The following is a 20,118-nucleotide window of genomic DNA, read 5'->3' as shown; positions in this document are numbered from 1 at the left end:
TCCCAGGTTCTTTGAATTTAATTTTGTCTGGGAGCATGGTCCTACATGATGGACTAGTCCCAACCTAAAAAAATTTTCCGTTGTCACTTGGGAGAAAAGACCAAATTCCATGAAACAGAGGACAACATTAGATGCTTTCACTGCCAAAGAAAAAATGTGCTATTGGAAGTCAGAGAAGGAAGGGATTGGTGTAGCCCAGAGTTGTTCAGGAAAAAAGATTTGGGTCTCCTCTTTAATGATGACTAGAGGGAAGGGTGGCCATGTTGGAGAGCAATGGTGGGGATAGCAAGGGCTGAGGAAAAACAGCAGGAATGAGCCCAAAGTGTCTGGAGTTGTGGAGAAACTTGGTTAAGGGGAACTGGGTTTAGAGGAGAGGGCAAGAGAATCCCCTGAATTCTTTTCGGTTCAGTAACTCAGATCTTCTCTATCCTATCATTTTACCAAGCAGGAAGGTGGAGCCAGAAGGAGGCACATACTTTATCCACAGTACAACCAGTAATCCCCTCAGGCAGTGCTTCTTCCAGGAGGAAGGTGTTGGGGTAATCTGTCCTGCAATTAAGCTGCTGCAGCGCTTAAGGAAGAGCAATGCCACCAGAGAAATTCCAAGGGAGTTCCAGACCTCACCTGCCTGAGCTCACTTCCTTCATGTGACATATATATATATATAGATACAAACAATTGGAAGCCTTTCAACTTGAAACAGGCTTCTAGGAGACCAGAAGCAGCAGCCCTTCCTGAGCTCAGGTAAGAGACCTTACCCTCTACTGACACTGCTCACATTGTTCTGGGGATCACCTACTTCTCCCAATCATTTACCCAGGTTTGTTCAAGGTTACATCTAAAGGACCTTTATCCATGAGGACAAAATCTCTTTGAGGACAAATAATCATCATGTTTATCTTTGTACTTCAGTACCTAGCACAACATTCAAGACAGTGGGTGCTCATTAAATGCTCATCAAATTGTTAGTTCAAGACAACTAATATCGATCTCTACTTAAAATGAATTGATCACTTACTCTGTACTAAGTGTATAAATCACAGATTATTTTATTTAAATGTCAAAACAATTTCTGGGTTAAGTTTAATTATCACCATTTTGGGGTTAAGAAAATGAAACTCAGAGGTGAGCTGACTTGTCCAAGATCACATAGAGGTAGGGTGGCCAACTCATTCAGTTTACCTGTGGCTTTTCCAGTTTTAAAACTGAAATTTCTGTATCTCGGGAACCACTCCCCACCCCCCAGCCTCAGTCCTGGGTAAACTGGAATGACCCACATTGATGGGAACTAGTAAAGCAAGGATTTATTTGGACCCAGCTCTCTTGTCTCCAAACACAGAGTTCTCTCTGATTCTTTTGGATTTGGTTTGCTTTTTTCCTTTTCCTACATTTGACAGTATCTCGAGTGGTCACAAATGTAAAAAATGTCTAGCATATTGCCTGGCACATAGAAAAAATTCAGTAAGTGATAATGATTATCAGTGCTGTGCCAAGCTATGGAGCCAGTCATATATATATGGATGTGTACATCCATATATATATATATAATGTGTATGTGTATATATATGTCTTTATACATTTTATTTATGTTATTTCTTTCAAAAATATTAAAGTAGTTGAGAAAATTGAAAAATTAAAAAGTAGGTTTGTTACAACTCATGACTTTAAGTTTAAATATTTTATTTATGCCCCAAACAAAATTTATTATAATTTTACTGTCCTGGTTTTAAGGGAAAGAAACTCATCAATAATATTTTCATTATATGCTTTTGAGAAACAAAGTTAACCATTAAGAATGAAACATGAAAACATGTGAATAGCGGTGCATATTTTTCCTTTTGCTTCAATATTGCTCAGCATGGCACAGTCGAATTTTGTCTTTATTTAAAATTTTGATATTTTGTTCCTCACAAACTTTTAAATTCATTTTGATATTGCATTAAAATATTTTTACCTTGATTACTGAGGTTTTTTAGTGCTCCCTTAAATTTTGCACCCAAAATGAGTGCCTCAATTGTTTTACCCTAACCCCAGCCCATTATCATTTTATCTTAAAATTCAGCAAACACCCTAACCTGCTCTCTTACTGAGGAGCCTCACACAAGAATAAAGAGTTCCGTCATTGCCTTTCTTCTCTGACTTTTGGGACGATTTGCTTGGTCTAGAACCTGAGTTGCAGGGCCAGGAAAGGATGTACTCTCGAATCCACCCAGGAGTGCCTGACTACAGTCCTCCTGCAGAGGGCGCTGTAGAGTCCCAGACACTTGAGGGTTAGGTGGAATCGGGCTGATTGCCCATCCACGTCTTGCCTTTCCCTGGCAGTAGGCTTGTTATGAAATCATTGACTTTCTATTTGCCTCTGGGGCTTAAGCGAATCTGTTATTCTCAAATAACCTATCTGATCTCAGACAAATGCCAAAGAAAGCTCAGTTTATTTGCCCTGTGGGTGGCCATAAAATCCAGACAATTTTCCCCCAGGTGTTTTCCACGGCGCAGCCACAGCTTCAGTGAGATTCCGTTTCTCCCCAGTTCCCCTGTAGGTCTGAGGGGACCAGAAGGGTGAGCTACGTTGGCATTCCGGAAGGGGAGGCTATATGCGTCAATCCCCTAAAACAGGTTTTGACATTTCCCCTGAAATGTCATCCTCTGTCTAGTCACTGCAAGTGCCTGCTGTTCCAGGCCTTACCTGCTGGGCACTAACGGCGGAGCCAGGATGGGGACAGAATAAAGAGCCACGACCTGTGGCACCAACTTGCACTCAGACTCTGAACTCAGATCTGAAAGCTTCTCTTCACGGGAGGCTCGGCAGTTTTTCTTAGTAAGTTACGTGGATGGACCATACTGTCTGAGGCCAGATAAGGCTGTTCTGTTCCCCTGTCCCCCCACCCCCCACCCCGTGGACACTTGGAGGAGGGGAAATCAGTAAGTCATGCTCTCTTTGAATTCCTAGCTCCTGTGGTCTCCAGAATTCAAGCATAAGATGAAAGCCTCTAGTCTTGCCTTCAGCCTTCTCTCTGCTGCGTTTTATCTCCTATGGACTCCTTCCACTGGACTGAAGACACTCAATTTGGGAAGCTGTGTGATCGCCACAAACCTTCAGGAAATACGAAATGGATTTTCTGAGATACGGGGCAGGGTGGTACGTAAGCGGGTATCTACCTCTCCTGGAAGCCTCTTCCTTCCTTGTCCGTTTCTCTTTCCTGGCAGTCCTGACAGTGTAATCATGAAAAGAGGCAGGCTGGGGACTCGATACCCGGCGGGGGGCGGGGGGGGGGGGGGGCGCGGGGGATTGTGGGGTGTATTCCCAAGAAATAACTGTAGTTCAAATATGTAAAATGTTTTGGGAAAGGACACCTCCCACTAGTTCTTGGCAGGCAGTGGATGAGAAGTCTTGATATTGAAGACCCTGGCAGCAGTCACTGACTCATCCTTGTTCACTTTGTCTTCTTCTGTTTAGCAAGCCAAAGATGGAAACATTGACATCAGAATCTTAAGGAGGACTGAGTCTTTGCAAGACACAAAGGTATGCGCTTGGCCCAGACCAACTCTGGGAGGAGGTGTGGAGTGGGAGCATCTCCATCACCCTGGTCTTGTCTCTGCTCTCCCCTTTCCCCTCACCAGCACACCTGTGTTTTTTTTTTTTTTTTTTTTTTTTTTTTTGCAGCCTGCGGATCGGTGCTGCCTTCTACGCCATTTGCTACGACTCTATCTGGACAGAGTATTTAAAAACTACCAGACCCCTGACCATTATACTCTCCGGAAGATCAGCAGCCTCGCCAATTCCTTTCTTACCATCAAGAAGGACCTCCGGCTCTGTGTGAGTGTGGATCTTGGGTAACAGGATGCCTCTCAGCACACAGCTTCAATAGCTTAGCAACTAAACTCTCTTTCCTGCCTCCATTTAATGGATGGAGAAACAGAGTCCAAAAGTTCTAATAATCTGTGTTGAAACATGTGACTAGGTAATAATAACTCAGTTTTATTGACTTTTGGGTATATGCTCTGGGAAAAAAGTACTCTTTGCAAAGTCTAAAGAACTATAAGGTGCTAACTATTTGATATTAATGATAACTCTGTTATCTTTGAAGTTATACTTTTTCTGTAGGTGGGGTATTCTACAGTATATTAGTGCATCCTCTGTCTAGGCAGTCAATTAATAGACCATTAAACTTGACCTCAGAATATAGTCTGAATAGGACCTAGGAATTCAATTCTTTTTTTTTCCTTCATGGGGACTCAAAGAGCTCTGGGATAGAGCTCCTAGAGTACAGCTGGGGGTTGCGGGGAGGCCAGATGGGGTACGGGAATGGCAAATGCCTTCAGCACTGCCTGCTTGTTTCTAAAAAAGAAGCAATGAGTTCCATGTTTGAGCCTAAAAGGTAGCTTCCTCTCCTAGCTGATGATGAACTTAATGATTCCAAATGTGAGGTCTGAAAGAGCTTTTCTATAGGAATAAGCATCCTCAGGGTTGTGGGTGAAAGAGTGTAATTTCTTCCTGCTTCATGTCAATGGCAAGGGCAAAAAATCTGTAATATAATCTATTATTCTTTGGGTCCTTTCCAGCATGCCCACATGACATGCCATTGTGGGGAGGAAGCAATGAAGAAATATGGCCAGATTCTGAGTCACTTTGAAGAGGTATATGCAATTTTGGCATTGATTGGGATGGGTGTGTTTTAAGAACTGAGATCATAGGTGGGTGGGATGGATATTGCAGACACCTCTCAGACATTCTGTAGCCTTCAGGTTCATAGCCCTCTGAAATCATGATGACCAGCCCTTGCTTTAACCCAGGGGACACCCATCCAGGCTCTAGAAGAGTACCCTCTCTGGGTGATGCTCTGGAAATGGAAAGGGAATGGTCATGATTCCAGAAGTCACTACAGTGACATTTGGATCTTTTAGCTGCACAAACCAGAGGCAATAGTTTTTCGATGTTCACACACTTGTATGTACCTTTGAAACCTCACAATTTCACACACACCCATGCCATTCAATTTCTCACCTTCACACCTTCTCATGTCTGCCAGGAAGGCCTGGAATTCATTCCTCACTGACTAAATCCTACTCATCCTTAAAGACTCAGCCTGGGCATCACTTTCAGGAAGGTGCTGGCTCCTTCTCTCAGAGTTAGAGGCCTCCCACATCATCCTGTGGGAATTTCATCCCTTTATTCACCACACTACATTTTAGCTGCCTGTTTTTGCCAATCTCCTCACTCAACTGTGGATAGGGATTGTGCCATTCACCTTTTCATCCCTAACCATCAGCCAGGTGATTGGCATAATCAACATCAGTTCAACTGATGTATGCACAGTAGGCAACCCCTATACACACACACACACACACACAAACGCACAGGCACACACACACACACACACACATTTCTTAAGGAAAACAGCTTGATTACTTTGATCTCTGTGATACAAGAGTCTTAGATAGCAGTTTTGCTTCTGCTACCCCCTTGCACCTCAGTTTCTGTACATAAGACCAGGGTGATGAACTCATTGATTTCCCTTCCTTGTGTGAGATCTTGAGATTCTATAACTTCTTCAAGGGCTTCATCTTGAAAAGAATGCTCTGCTCATAATTGTCAGCAGACCTATACATAAAAGAGAGAATTAACCGTGGAGCAAATGTTGTCTCATGAGTTGCTAACAACATGGGTGTGTATCTTTTTCAGCTGGAGCTTCAGGCAGCAGTTGTGAAGGCTTTGGGGGAACTAGATATTCTTCTGCAATGGATGGAGGAGACAGAATAGGAGGAAAGTGATGATGCTGCTAAGAGTATTCGAGGTCAAGAGCTCCAGTCCTCAATACTTGCAGAGGCATGACCCCAAACCACCATCTCTTTACTGTATTAGTCTAGTACCGGTCACAGTGTATCTTATTTATGTATTGTTTCCTTTCGTGATTATCTTTATGCATCCCCCATCTTAATTGAGACCATACTTGTATAAGATTTTTGTAATATCTTTCTACTATTGGATATATTTATTAGTTAATATATTTATTTATTTTTTGCTATTTGATGTATTTATTTTTGTACTTGGACATGAGACTTTAGAAAAATTCACAGATTATATTTATAACCTGATTAGAGTAGGCGATGTATTTTTATACAGTAAAACAAAACCTTGTAAATTCTAGAAGAGTGGCTAGGAGGGTTATTCATTTGTATTCAGTTAAGGACATATTACGTATTGCTGATGCTGTGTGAGATATTTGAAATTGAACCAATGACTTCTCAGGATGGGTCGTGGAATAAGTTTTGATGTGGAATTGCACATCTACCTTACAATTACTGACCATCCCCAGTAGACTCCCCAGTCCCATAATTGTGTATCTTCCAGCCAGGAATCCTGCATGGCCAGCATGTATTTCTACAAATAAAGTTTTCTTTGCATAACATCTGCTTGGAGTTTGCAAATGTTTCAAGAGCAGAGACTATGTTGAGGATAAGTTTGAATCTCATTTCACCCCAGGTCCTCTTGCTCCTTTGAGGAAGAAGATGTAGGAACCTTCCCTCTCCTGCAGATTTCATCCTCAGCTCTGTCTCCTAATTCACACTGCTCTGACCCCATGACTGCCCTCCTCTCAAAAGGGCTGTGACAGAGTGAGGGGCTTCAGCCATCTCTGTTTTCACCTCATTGGCTTGGAGCACTGACCTCTCTATACCTGTTTTCTTTCTCACCCCATACTCTTGCAACACAAATTACAACGGGCATGAGGCTCTATTATAAAGGTTAAAAACACACAGGTGCAAAGTGTAGGTCTAGAGTCTTGCCCAGGGTGTATGAGCCCCCTTTTGGGGCCCTCCCATTTTGGATTCTGTCGAGCCTCAGAGTTTAGGTTGTTACCAGATCAAGTCCTTATCTTTGTGTCCAACTATTATGCCAGTGTTTTCTTTCCAGGCCCACTTCCGGTTAAGTGTGCCTGGACATCGAGAAGCCAGAGTTCTGGCCTGGCCTGGTTCCTTCCTTCTTCCCCTGCCTCACTCTGAAGTGCACCCCCAGTTTAGGTGCTTAGTTTTCTCAGTCTCAGAAACAACAGTCTCAGGCTGACTCCCTGGGTCCTAAAGAAAACTCTCCTTACTGCTTTAATTTCTACTCCCTGTTCTTAGTCTGGACCCTGATATAGATTCAATGACTTTAACTTTTAATAACTCTCATTATACAAGTAACAACTGCCCAACAGAAAAAAATTTTGGAAGAAAACAGAAATATAAAGAAAATTAAAATCACCATAATCTCACCACCCGCAGACAACCACCTTTTAACGTTTACATTTATTTTTTCCAGATCTTTTTTGATGGGTTCAAATCATGACTCAGCTCTCATTACCTGAGCAATTTGTGGCAGCAAAACTGAACTTTATTTGGACTTAGTTTCTTCCTTTGGGAAACAGAATGGTAATATCTACTTTACAGGGTGACGGAAGAGGTGGTCTTTTATGTTCCTTTGATTTACTCCCTTGCTTTTGTAAGTACTTACTCCCCACTATTGTTGCCCGTTTTTGATCACGTTTTTACCCTTTTCACTCATTATCTATCAGATTTTTCAGTTGCATGTTTCCCGATTCTCTCTGACCAATCTGATAAATAACTTGGCTTCAACTCTGAAGAAACAGAGTTGAGAGGTCAAATGCATGGAACTCAGTGCTAAAATTAGAACAATCACCTCTAAGGGATGCTACATGGCAAGGAGGAAGCTGCTTTCATCTGCTAAGGATGTGGTGTCTCCCAGATGGCCATGTCTGAGTTTGACCACAGAGCTAAAGACACAGCTACTCTATTTGCTTCCTAGGAAACCTGTTTTTGTTTCTTTGTCTGTTTTTCAGACAGGTCTTGCTCTGTTGCCCATGCTGGTCTTGAACTCCTAAGCTCAACAAATCTTCCTACCTCAGCCTCTCGAGTAGCTGGGATTAGAAGTGCGTACCACCACACCCAGTCAATTTTGTATTTTTTGTGGAGACAGCCTGTTGCTCTGGCTGGTCTCGAATTCCTATGCTCAAGCGATCCACCTGCCTCGGTCTCCTCAAATTGCTGAGATTATAGGACTGAAGCCACCATGCCGAGCCTTAGGAAGCATTTTTGACTCTCTGAAAGTCTGGAGGATAGGAAGCCTTGGTCTTTGGGGACTCCATGTCACTATGTTGCCACTGACTTGTTACCTCTTTGCCTATCTATTCCTCTTCCCTGCAGAACCCATCTTCTCCTCTGAGTCATTTGTCTCTTTTCTCTTTGACTTACTGTAGCACTACATAAGGGAACTCAACAATGTTGAATAATGAGGAATTCAACAATGGAGGCATCAAACTAGACTGGAGGTTAAGGGAAAACTGCACGAAGATGGGACCATTGAGGATAAACACTAAAGAATGTTTTATGGTAGTCACTTCTGATTACAATAACCAAAACGATTACTGTCAAGTATTAAGCCCTTAGCATGTGCCAGGCATTGTAATGAAAACTTCACATATAGTACATTATTTAATCCTTAAAACAACCCTAGTCTTATTAAAACAACTAATCTTATTAACAGTTTGCAAATGACAGTGTGCTCACAAGTGGTAAGTAATTTGTGCAAGGTTTTACAGCTAATAAAATTCAGAACCAAGATATGAATGTGGGTGGTCTGATACTACAACCCTACATACTTTTGGACTTTCTTGTCCTTTTTCCCAGCAATGGCATCTTGTATTCAGAAGCACAGCAGAAAGGAATAATGAGCTTTGGTTTCTTAGAGACATGAGTAAACATTCTGACTCTGACTCTCACTATCTGCAAGGTGGGGATATTACTTGCCAGACTGAATGGATACGAGGACTAAATGAGATTGCAATAGCTAATTTGTACCAGTACTTATAATGTAAGTGTTCTAAGTGTGTTACAAATATCCACCCATCTAATTTGCACAAGAGCATGATGAGATATTTCCATTATTGTTCCCATTTTACAGATGAGGAAATTGAAGATGAGAGGTAAAATATCATGTTCAAGTTCACTAGCTACCAATGGTGGAGATAAAATACGAATGCAGGTGGGAAGAATGGAGAGTTATGCTTTTAATCCCCTGACTTTGCTGGATGGGAAGAATGCCAGTACATAGAAAGTCCCTGACCAGTAGCAGCTCTGGCCATTATCAGAGGAAAATGACCAGGCTTCCTACCAAGCTACAGCACTAACAATGAACTTCCTGGTGCAACTTACCTCTGTGACATCTGTGCTGAATTTTGTTTCTCTATGGGTTCAAATCTTGTTTTTTCAACAAGCAGAGCATAAGTTTCTTTGGAGATGATAAGATAAACATGTTAAATCTCAGGTTGACCTGTCAGCTCTGGTAAATATTAGCGGTTAGACCTTAAACAGGCCACTCCCCTTCTCTGGAAGGAGTACATATTCTGCTGAGAGACTGAATATACAAACAGACAGTGGCCAGGCCATATCTAAAAATAGAACTCTGACCCACAATCTGCAACAATCAGCCCAGGAAACCAATCCATTATCTACAGTAACCAGTCTAGGAAGCCAGCCTGCTCTCACTATGTCAGACTCGCAGGAAGTAAGACCACTGTCACCAGCAATGAGCCCTGGAAGCAATAACGCCTTTAACAATTGCCCCCAAATGGGCAGGACTTGATTAATAATTGACAGTTTCCCTAATTTTTGTCCCTGCTTTCAACTTAGGATCGGCCAGAGAGAGTAAAATATATAAACCCCAATCACATAGGATGTTCTAGTCAGCATGCCTACAATTTCTCCATGCAAACAGCCTCCAATCAGGGGATACCTGAAGCTTTTCTTCATCCAGCTCTAAAACTTTCCTACTCCTCTGTCTGCCTTGACATCTCTGCCAAAATGCAGGTGATGATAACTGACTCCCTCACTAGAGGAAGCTCTGAATAAACAGACTTTGCTTGTTCTCATTTGGGTGGTTTTCAATTATTTCCACACTGCCTTTGTAAAATGACAGGGTTGGGACAGATGATTCTGGGTTCTAGAAACTAGATGTGTTACCGCTATCTCGGGATACCAGATGTAGCTGCTGCCACCACTGCCTTCCATTGGCGAAAAGGAACCTGCATGGTTTCTGTATCACAGCTTTGGATTCAGAGTTCGATGAATGCATCTGATTGCACAGGCTGAGGTGAGGTCATGTGCTCTGGATGACAAGAAGGCTGGACAAGCTTCCTCTGATGGGAGACAGGCTCTTTCTCAAAAGGAGAGACATCCCAAACTTAGGGATGAGGTCCATACCCAGATGACCAAAAAGACTTAAAAAAGTCTATACTGTATCCCTCATTTCCACCATGGCTTGGGGTTGCTCAGATTCCCTATTTGCAAAGATTCAGGTCTTTTCTAACATACTCCACTGTAACTTTGTCTGCCTGTCCCTCTCCATATGGATGGAGAACAAATGAACCATTTCCTCGCTGGACTCTTAAGTTCCTGGTGATAGAGCTATGTTGTCTTTTTAGCTTTTTAGCCTGCCACACCCTACCCCATCTCAGCACAGTATAATACTACATTATTAATAAAGACTGCATCTGAAAGCAAGATAATGGAAAGTGTTTTTAAAAAATATATCAAATGTAATTGCTTTTTATTTGTAAATGGTTGTTAGCTAATTTTTTCATGAGTTAAAGGCCTTTGGCCTTTGTTAGAAAACAGATAATCCACCCTGCTCTGCAAACTGGGCCTTGCTCACGGGAGGCAGTACAATAAATGGCAAAAGAATGACTGAATATAGCCACTCCCTTATTTCACTGGGAGATTGGGAACAAAAAAGGTGACTTTGCCAGTTCAATTCAACTGTCAGGAGCACAGTGAGTCAATCACTTAAACGGGAAGAGAGTAGGACTCAGAGGCCTGGAGGCAGGAAGCCATGAATTGTAAGAGCGCTCACACCTTTCTGTGTACACACTTAGTCTTACAGAATGTTAGAAGTGGGAGGGAATTGTCATAGAGAATATGCAGATCTACATGGAGAATATGCAGATCATTTTCGAGGGTCCAGAGAGGAAAAGTGATTTGCCAAAAGTTATACAGTGAGTTATGGCAGAGTTAGCAATAAAATTCAGTTCGTGGCTGGGCATGGTGGTGCATGCCTGTAATCCCAGCACTTTGGGAGGATGAAGCGGGTGGATTGCTTGAGCCAGGAGTTTGAGACCAGTCTGGGCAACATAGTGAGACCTTGCCTCTACAAAAGAAAAAAATATATAAATAAATAAAATAAAATTAGGCGAGAGGATCTCTTGAGCCTGGGAGCTTAAGGCTGTACTTAACCGTGATCCTGCACTATACTCCTGACTGGGTGACAGAGTAAGCCTCAGGGAAAAAAAAAAAAAAAATTCAAGTCCCTGTACTTCCAGGTCCAGTAAACCTCAATTCAATTCAATAAGAACTAAATGTTATCCAGATTACAAATGAAGAACGTATTTATTCGTAGATGACATGTTTATATAGGTAGAAATATCCAGTGGAATTTACAAAAAGCAACAAACTAGGTGCAATGGCTCATGCTTGTAATCCCAGGACTTTGAGAGGTCAAGGCAGGAGGATCACTTGAGCTCAGGAGTTTGAGGCCAGCCTGGGCAGCAGGGTAAGGCCCCGTTTCTACAAAAAATTAGCTAGGTGTGGTGTCAAGCATCTGTGGTCCCAGCTACACAGGAGGCTGAGGTGGGAGGATTGCTTGGGCCCAGGAGGCCGAGGATGCAGTGTGCCATGTTCCCACCACTGCACTCCAGCTTTGGTGACAAAGGGAGACCCAGTCTCAACAACAACAACAAAAGCAACTAGAACAAACAAGAAAGTTTAGTGAAGTTGCAGAATATAAGATCAATATACCAAAACAAATTGTATTTCCATACATCAACAACACACTATTGGAACTTGAAATTTTTAAAGATTACTAATTACAATAGCATAAAAAAATGAAAATACTTGGGGATAAATTAGGGACAGAAGATTTAAAAGATCTCTACTGGAAACTGCAAACCATTGCTGGGAGAAATTAAAGATGATCTAAATAATAAATATATACCATATTAATGGGTTAAAAGATTCAACATTATTAAGATGTTCTCCCCAACTTCATCTATAAACTTAAAGCATTCACACTAAAAATTCCAGAAGCTTTGTTTTAGGTAAAATTTATAAACCAATTTTAAAATTAATATATAATGAAACAGATTAAAAATGGCCAGAATAACTTTTAAAAAGAAAAAAATTGGAGGATTAATATTACCTGATTTCAGATTTATATAAAGCTATGGCAATTCAGACAGTATAGTATTGATGTAAAGATAGAAGATAGACAAATATATCATTGAAACAGAATAGAAAGTCTTGAAAAGACCCATGTATATATGGACAATCGATTTTCAACAAAGTACAATGGCAATTTGGTTAAGATAAAATAGTCTTTTAAAAAGATGGTGCTATATTAGTTGGGTAGCCAAACAGCAACAAAACAAAGCAAAATAAAACAAAAACCAACACACAAAAACAAAAAAAAAACCCAAAAACCAAAACCAAAACCAAACAACAACAACAACAACAAAAACCCTTGGATTCATATCTCACTTCATAATTAAAACTTAACTAAAAATGGACCCTGGATCTACATGTACAACTATACAACTTCTCAAAGAAAACCCTTGTGACTTTGGATTAGTCAAAAATTATTTAGATATGACAGCAAAAGTGTTATCTATAAAAGAACAAATTGATAAGTTGTACTTCATCAAAGTTAAAAATTTCTGTTATTCAAAAGACATCTAAGAAAATGAAAAGACAATCCATAGTCAGGGAGAAAACATTTATAAATCCTGTATATGATAAAGAACTTGTGTCCAGAAAACATAAAGAATACTCTGAACTCAATCACAAGAAAACAATGCAATTTTCTAAATGAGCAAAAAGTTTGGACATCAAAAAAGGTAAACAAATGCCTGCCTCCACCTCCCCCCTCCCCCAAAAAACACATGAAAGGATGTTCAACATCATTTGTCAGTATGTAAGTGCAAATTAAAGCCACAATAAGATAGCACACCTATTAGAATGGCTACAATAATAAAGAATGACCACACTAAGTGTTGGAGAGGTTGTGGAAGAACTAAAATTGTCTTATAGTGCTGATGATAAGAATGTAAAACCACACAACCACTTTGGAAAACAGTTTGGTGGTTTCTTAAAAAACTGTATGACCCAACCATTCCACTTCTACATATTCATCCAAGAGAAAAGGCAGAATATGTCTATACAAACACCTATACATAAATGTTCATGTCAGCTTTATTTTTAAAAGTCAGCAATTTGAAACAATCTTAATGTCATTAACAAGTGAATAGATAAACTAATTGCAGTAGATAATGTGCATTATCTTGATGGTGGTGAAGGTTTTATAGGTGTATACGTATGTTGAAACGTATCAAACTGTATACTTTAAATATGTGCAGTTTATTGCATGCTAATTATTGCCCAGTAAAGCTGTGAAAAATTCAATTCAAGATAATTTCTTTTCTAGGTATTGCAGATGTTACAAATGCATAGAGTATGTGGTAGGGCAGTCACTGTCCAGCAATACGAGGCCCAATGTGATTAAGGCAAGACGTTCATGCAGGGAGGTCAGGGAAGACTTTCTGAAAAATGGCTCCTTGGATTGGACTTTTAAGGTCCAATTTGATGTCAGTGAGTGGCATGGGAAGACAGAGACTTTGAAGTCCTGCTAGCCCAGGGAAGTGGCTCAATCCTGAACTAATATCAATATTCCCTATCACATTTATAGCATATAGTAGTTCAAAATACTTTTATTTAAATCATTTAATTTGCTTCTTTATGTACCACCTCCTATGAAAGTGATTGAGAGAGACTTACATGAACACATGCAATACAAAAAGAGTTAAGGCAAATAGATGAAACACTTGGAATACAATGTAATGAAATTGTGCTAAGATCATTGCACAAAGGATATATGATAAGGTTCTGAATCATAAGTTGGTAGAAGGATTAAAATTTGGCTCTGAACTTTCTAAAGGATGGAACAAAGAGAGAAGCATGACCATTACAAGAAGTACCAAGCATTCTTTCCAACAACTTGGAAAAGGAAAAGAAAAAAGAAACAACTTACCAAGCACTTTGTCTAGGTTCTCTCATTCAAACGTCACATACTCTGCACAGTGGGCCTTTCTTTATGACCAACGGCAGAGATCAGTGATTTCTGGAGCTGTTATGGAGATGGTTAATATATGGAAGTAGCTCCCTCTTTGTCTTGCATAAAGGAGGGAGCCGCTGCTGGTCTTTAAATGAATCTTTTCACTGAGGAGGATGCAGAAATAATCTGAAAAATTCTTTTCAGAGACAGAAAACCAGCTTTGGGGCCGGGTGCAGTGGCTTACACCTGTAATTCCAGCACTTTGGGAGGCCAAGGTGGGCAGATCACTGGAGACCAGGAGTTTGAGACCAGTACGATCAACATGGCAAAACCCCATCTCTACTAAAAATACAAAACTTAGCCAGGTGTGCTGGTGGACAACTGAAATCCCAGCTACTTGGGATGATGAGGCAGGAGAGTCTCTTGAACTGGGAGGTGGAGGTTGCAGTGAGCAAACATTGTGCCACTGCACTCCAGCCTGGGCAACAAAACAAGACTCTATCTCAAAAGAAAAAGAAAAAGAAAAAGAAAAAGAAAAAGAAAAGAAAAGAAAAGAAACCCAGCTTTGGATCATCTCAATCTGTGATTAGATCAAGATGATATGGAATTACTAATCCCCTAGCTTTCTTCTAGAGGCAAATGTAAATCCACCTCAAAGGAAGATAATATTATTACAATATGAAAAAAATCTGAAAGTATTAGAGAGCTAACAAGACAGGCACAGCTATAGGGCCAAGGTTTGGGAGATGAAAACTCACAGAAGTGAGCCCAGTGTTGGGGGATGCTTTTCCCCTAGGAATGTAATCTAAATTCACAAAAAATTAATGTAAGTTTGGAAGACTGAGAGGCTGTGAATAAAGGCATTTTTCTCAGAGCCTGCTAAAGAAGGCTCTGGTAACCTCCTTTCCAGGTTTTGAGTTGGGATCTCAAAGTGCTACAACCTAGGAGTGAAACTGCCTTTGCAAAAATTATGACAGTGAGAGAAATCTGATAGAAAAATCATGACAGTGAAATAAATCTGACATAACTAACTCCATCTTTCTTGTAATCTTCAAGCTGCCCTTGTCCATTACTGGGCATAAGCCAAGCTAACTATGGGAGGAATTTAGTTTACAGTTTAACTTTAAAACAAAGGTGATAATACTCTCTTCCTGAAACTAACTCGCTCCTTGCTCAGGGACTGAAATTACCTGTGCAAAACTAAAATTAGCAATAAGGTTAGAATTATAGTTCAGGAGTTATGTAGCCAGAAGTCACAAAATTTGTAACCTCCCTGATTGCTCCTATAGATAACATTACAGTTGTCAAACCTAAGATTGGTATTTGAGGTATTATCCAGATCCTGCATTTTGATGGACCAGCTGATGGTCCACCTGAACCAGTAATCCATATCAAGAAACTTGCCCATTTGGCCTTGTGACCCCCACCCAGAAACTGACTCAGCATAAGAAGACGGCTTTGATCCCCTATGATTTCATCCCTGACCCAACCAATCAGCATTCTCCATTCCCTAGACCCCTACCTGCCAAATATCCTTGAAAAGCCCTAGCCTCTGAGTTTTTGAGGAGGCTGATTTGAGCAATAATTCCTCCCATCCATTTGCTTGGCTATCTAGCCCTATGATTATTAAACTCTTTCTCTGCTGCAATATCACTGTTTTGGTGAATTGGCTTTATCTGTGCAGTAGACAAGAAAAACCCACCTGGTGGTAACAGGAGAAATGGTAATTCATAAATAGGCTAGTTATACCAGGAACAGAAAACCAGCTTTAAATCATCTCAGTCTATGATTAGATCAAGGTAATATGGGATTACTAAACCCCTAGCTTCCTTCCAGAAGCAAATGTAAATCCATCTCAGAGGAAGATAATGTTAATCCAAGTTTAACATTATTTTCATAATTTTTAATATGCAATATCTGGAATTCAAAGACAAATAACATATGAGGAGGCAAAATAATATGATACAAAATAATGGAAAAAATAATGCTATTTTTCAGAGAAAAACACAATAGAAATAGGTATACAGGCAGTGTGGATAATAGAGTTATCAAACATAGGCTTTATAGTAGCTACGAAAAATATATGTAAGGAAATAAAAAGCAAGACCATTTCAACAGAGAACTGGGAACTATAAAAAAACTTATTTGAAATTCTAGAACTGAAAAGATAATACAAATTTAGAATTCAATGGATGAAACTTGACAGAGATTAGATATAGATAAAGACAGAAAATATCCAGAAAAAAATAGAGAGGCAAAGAAATGGAAAATACAGAAAATCATACAAAAAATAGAGAACACAGTGAAGAAGTCTATATACATGTAATTGAATTCCCTGAAAAAGAGGTAAAGAAAGTGTGGGGCAAAAACAATATTTCTAGAGATAATAACTGGAAAATTTAAAAAGCTGATAAAAGGTATAAGATCACAGATTTTAAAAATTCTACAACCCTAGCCAATCAAAATACAAAGAAAACACATCTAATCACATTATAGTAAAACTACTGAAAATTAGAGACAAAAATATAATTTCAGAAATAATCAGAAGAAAAGAAAAACTAATTTCAAATGACTAAGATTAGCAACTGTCTTCTCAACAAAAACAGGAAAAGCCATAAAATAAGGAAATGATATCTTTGAATTGCTGGGAGGAAAAACAACTAAAAAGAAAAACATGTACTGTCAACCTAAAGTTCTATAACCAGAGGAGATATGCTTCATAAATGATGGTGAATACAGATATAATATACTCTATCAAAATCTCAACTGGCTTTTTTTTTTTTTTTTTTTTGCAGAAATTAACAAATTGATCTGTCTTAGTCAGAGTTCTCGAGAGAAACAGAACAAATAGTATATATGGATTGTAGAAGCTGAGATGTCTTGAGATCTGCAGCTGGAAAGCTGGAGACCCAGGAAAGCCAATGGCATAGTTCTAGTTTCAATATAAAGGCCTGATAACCAGGAGGGCCAATTTTACAAGTTCCAGTCTGAGTACATGTCTGAAGGCAGGAGAAAACCGATACCTCAGCTGAAGACAGTCAGGCAGAGAGTAAATTCTCCATTGCTCAGCGTTGTTTTGTTGTTTTTGTTTTTGTTCTGGAGACAAGGTCGCACTCTATCAACCGTGGTGGAATGCAGTGGTGCAATCACAGCTCACTGCAGCTTTGACCTCCTAGTGGCTCAGGTGATTCTCCCACCTCAGCCTCCTCGGTAGCTGAGACTATAGGTTCACAACACCACACCTGGCTAATTTTTTATATTTATTATAGAGATAGAGTTTCACCATATTGTCCAGACTGGTCTTGAACTCCTGAGTGCAAGTGATCCTCCCATCTCAGCCTCCCAGAGTGCAGGGATTACAAGCATGAGTCACTGTGCCCAGCCTCAGAGCTTTTATTCTATTCAGGCCCTCAGCAAATTGGATGAGGCCCACCTACATTGGGGAGGAAAATCTGCTTTACTCATTCTACTGATTCAAATGTTAACCTCATCCAGAAACACCTTATAGACATACCCAGAATAATGTTTAACCACATTTCTGCATATCCTGTGACCCAGTCAGGTGACACATAAAATTAACATCACATGATCTTAAATTCATATGAAATTAAGGGAACCCAGAACAGCCAAAATTATCTTGAAAAAGATAAACAACGTTGGAAGAGTCACATTTCCCAGTTTCAAACTTATTACAAAGCTACGGTAATTAAGACAGGGTCGTACTGGTAAAAGACTAGACATGCAGATCAATGAAATAGTGTTAAGAGCCCAGAAATAAATCCTTACATTTATGGTCACTTGATTTTTCAACAAGGGTGACATTACTATTCAATGGGGAAAATAATAGTCTTTCCAACAAATGGTATTGGGACAATTGGATAGCCACAAGTAAAAGAATGATGCTGGACCCCTATTCACAACATACACAAAAATTGACACAAAATGGCCGGGTCTGGTGGCTCATTCTTGCAATCTCAGCACTTTGGGAAGCTGAGGCAGGCAGACTGCTTGAGCCCAGGAGTTTGAGACCAGCCTTGGCAACATAGTGAAACTCCATCTCTACAAAAAATATAAAATACTAGCCGGAGGTGCCAGCACGTGCCTGTAGTCTCAGCTACCCAGGAGGCTGAAGTGATAGGATCACCTGAGCCCGGGAGAGTGAGGTTGCAGTGAGTTGTGATCGCGCCACTGCACTCCAGCCTGGGTGACAGAGTGAGACCCTATCTCAAAAAAAAAAAAAAAAAAAAAAAAAAAAAAAGTAAGAACCCAAAGTATAAAACTTATATAAGAAAGCAGTAATTCTTTATGACCTAGGATTAAGCAAAGGTTTCTTAGATATGACACTAAAAGCACAAGCAACATGAGAAAAAAAATAGATAAATTGGATTTCATGAAAATTTTACACTGTTGTACTTTAAAGGACACCATTGGCTGGGCATGGTGGCTCACGCCTGTGATTCCAACTGTTTGGAAAGCTGAGGTGGGCAGATCACCTGAGGTCAGGAGTTCAAGACCAGCCTGGCTAATATGGTGAAACCCCATCTCCACTTTTTAGTTGAATTTTTTGTACAAAAATTAGCCAGGCATGGTGGCCTGTGCCTGTAATCCCAGCTACTTTAGAGGCTGAGGCAGGAGAATCGCTTGAACTCGGGAGGTGGAGGTTGCAATGAGCTGAAATCATGTCACTGTGCTCCAGCCTGGGTGACAGAGTGAGACTCCATCTCACACACATAAATAAAGAACAATAACAAGAAAGTAAAAGACAATTGACAGAATGAAAGAACATATTTGCAAATTATATTAGATGAGGAACTGACATAGTTTGGATATTTGTCTCCTCCCGAATCTCGCGTTGAATTGTAATACCCAATGCTGGAAGTGTGGCCTGGTGGGAGGTGTTTGGATTATGGGATCATTCTCTCATGGCTTGGTGCTGTCTTCATGACAGTGAGTGTGACTTCTTGCGAGATCTGGTTGTTTGTAAGTGTGTGACACCTCCCCATCAGCTTTCTATTTCTTGCTCCTGCTTTTGCCAAGTGAAGTGCCTGCTCCTGCTTCACCTGCTCTGGATAAAAGCTTCCTGAGGCCTCCCCAGAAGCCAAGCAGATGTCAGCACCATACTTGTACAGCCTGCAGAACCGTGAACCAATTAAACTTCTTTTCTTTATAAATTACCCAGTCTCTGATATTTCTTAATAGCAGCACAAGAATAGCCTAATACAGGAACTTAGCCTACAGAAAATATAAAGAACATTTAAAACTCAATGATAAAAAGATAATTCAGAGTGAATAGACATCTCACCAAAAAAAATGTGTGTGTGTGTATATATATATATATATATGAATGGCCAATAAACACATGAAAAGATGCTCAACATCATTAGTCATTAAGGAGAGTCAAATCAAACCTACAATGCAGTAACACTACACGCCCACTAGGATGGCTCAAATATAAAAACATAGACAACAATTAGTGTTAATAAGGATGTGGGGAAGTTGGAACCCCCATACATTGCTTTACAATCCCATTGCTTGTGGGATTGTAAAATGGTGCAGAAACTTTAGAAAACAGTCTGGCAGTTTCTCAAAATGTGAAACATGGAGTTACCATATGACTTAGTAATTCCACTCCCAGGTATTGAAAGGGAATTGAAGAGATGCCCACACAAAAACATGGACACAACTGTTCATAGCAGTATTATTCATGATGGTCAAAAAGAGGAAACAATGCAAAATCCTTTAATTGATGGCACATCAATTAAATGAAACATGGTACATACATACAATAGAATATTATTCAGCAATAAAAAGAAATGAAGAACTGATACATGCTACGACGTGGATACACTTGGAAAACATTAAGCTAAGTGAAGGAAACCAGTCGCAAAAGCTACATAGTGTATGATTCCATTTATATGAAATGTTTGTAATATGATTCCATTTATATGAAATATATATTGTAG

The 20,118-nt window shown here is 40.0% G+C and overlaps 1 protein-coding gene across 3 annotated transcripts; it reads left to right on the top strand.

Annotated features, from left to right (window-relative positions):
• The first annotated feature begins 701 nt into the window (after positions 1-701).
• IL20 (interleukin 20) lies at positions 702-6,426 on the top strand. 3 transcript variants are annotated; one of them, XM_037986225.1, is made up of 8 exons: positions 702-744; positions 2,479-2,559; positions 2,680-2,818; positions 2,951-3,139; positions 3,458-3,523; positions 3,665-3,817; positions 4,564-4,638; positions 5,684-6,426. In XM_037986225.1, exons 4-8 carry the CDS (start codon positions 2,981-2,983, stop codon positions 5,759-5,761), a joined length of 531 nt encoding a protein of 176 aa, XP_037842153.1. In that variant the 5' UTR covers positions 702-744; positions 2,479-2,559; positions 2,680-2,818; positions 2,951-2,980; the 3' UTR covers positions 5,762-6,426. The 3 variants fall into 3 exon arrangements, with proteins under 3 accessions (XP_037842153.1, XP_037842154.1, XP_037842156.1); XM_037986226.1 differs by lacking the exon at positions 2,479-2,559; XM_037986228.2 differs by lacking the exons at positions 702-744; positions 2,479-2,559; positions 4,564-4,638 and having other exon boundaries at positions 2,755-2,818.
• Positions 6,427-20,118: the final 13,692 nt, after the last annotated feature.

The sequence above is a fragment of the Chlorocebus sabaeus genome, chromosome 25 (genome assembly GCF_047675955.1).
Source record: "Chlorocebus sabaeus isolate Y175 chromosome 25, mChlSab1.0.hap1, whole genome shotgun sequence".
In the NCBI taxonomy this organism is placed as follows: Eukaryota; Metazoa; Chordata; class Mammalia; order Primates; family Cercopithecidae; genus Chlorocebus; species Chlorocebus sabaeus.
This window is presented reverse-complemented; position numbering and strand designations above follow the sequence as displayed.

Bases quoted from the DNA above. Each gene is read 5' to 3' on its own strand.
- IL20 (XM_037986226.1), top strand. From the start codon at position 2,981: ATGAAAGCCTCTAGTCTTGCCTTCAGCCTTCTCTCTGCTGCGTTTTAT. The intron at 3,524-3,664 runs GTATGCGCTTGG...TTTTTTTTGCAG, and splicing joins AGTCTTTGCAAGACACAAAG to CCTGCGGATCGGTGCTGCCT. The intron at 3,818-4,563 runs GTGAGTGTGGAT...GGTCCTTTCCAG, and splicing joins AGAAGGACCTCCGGCTCTGT to CATGCCCACATGACATGCCA.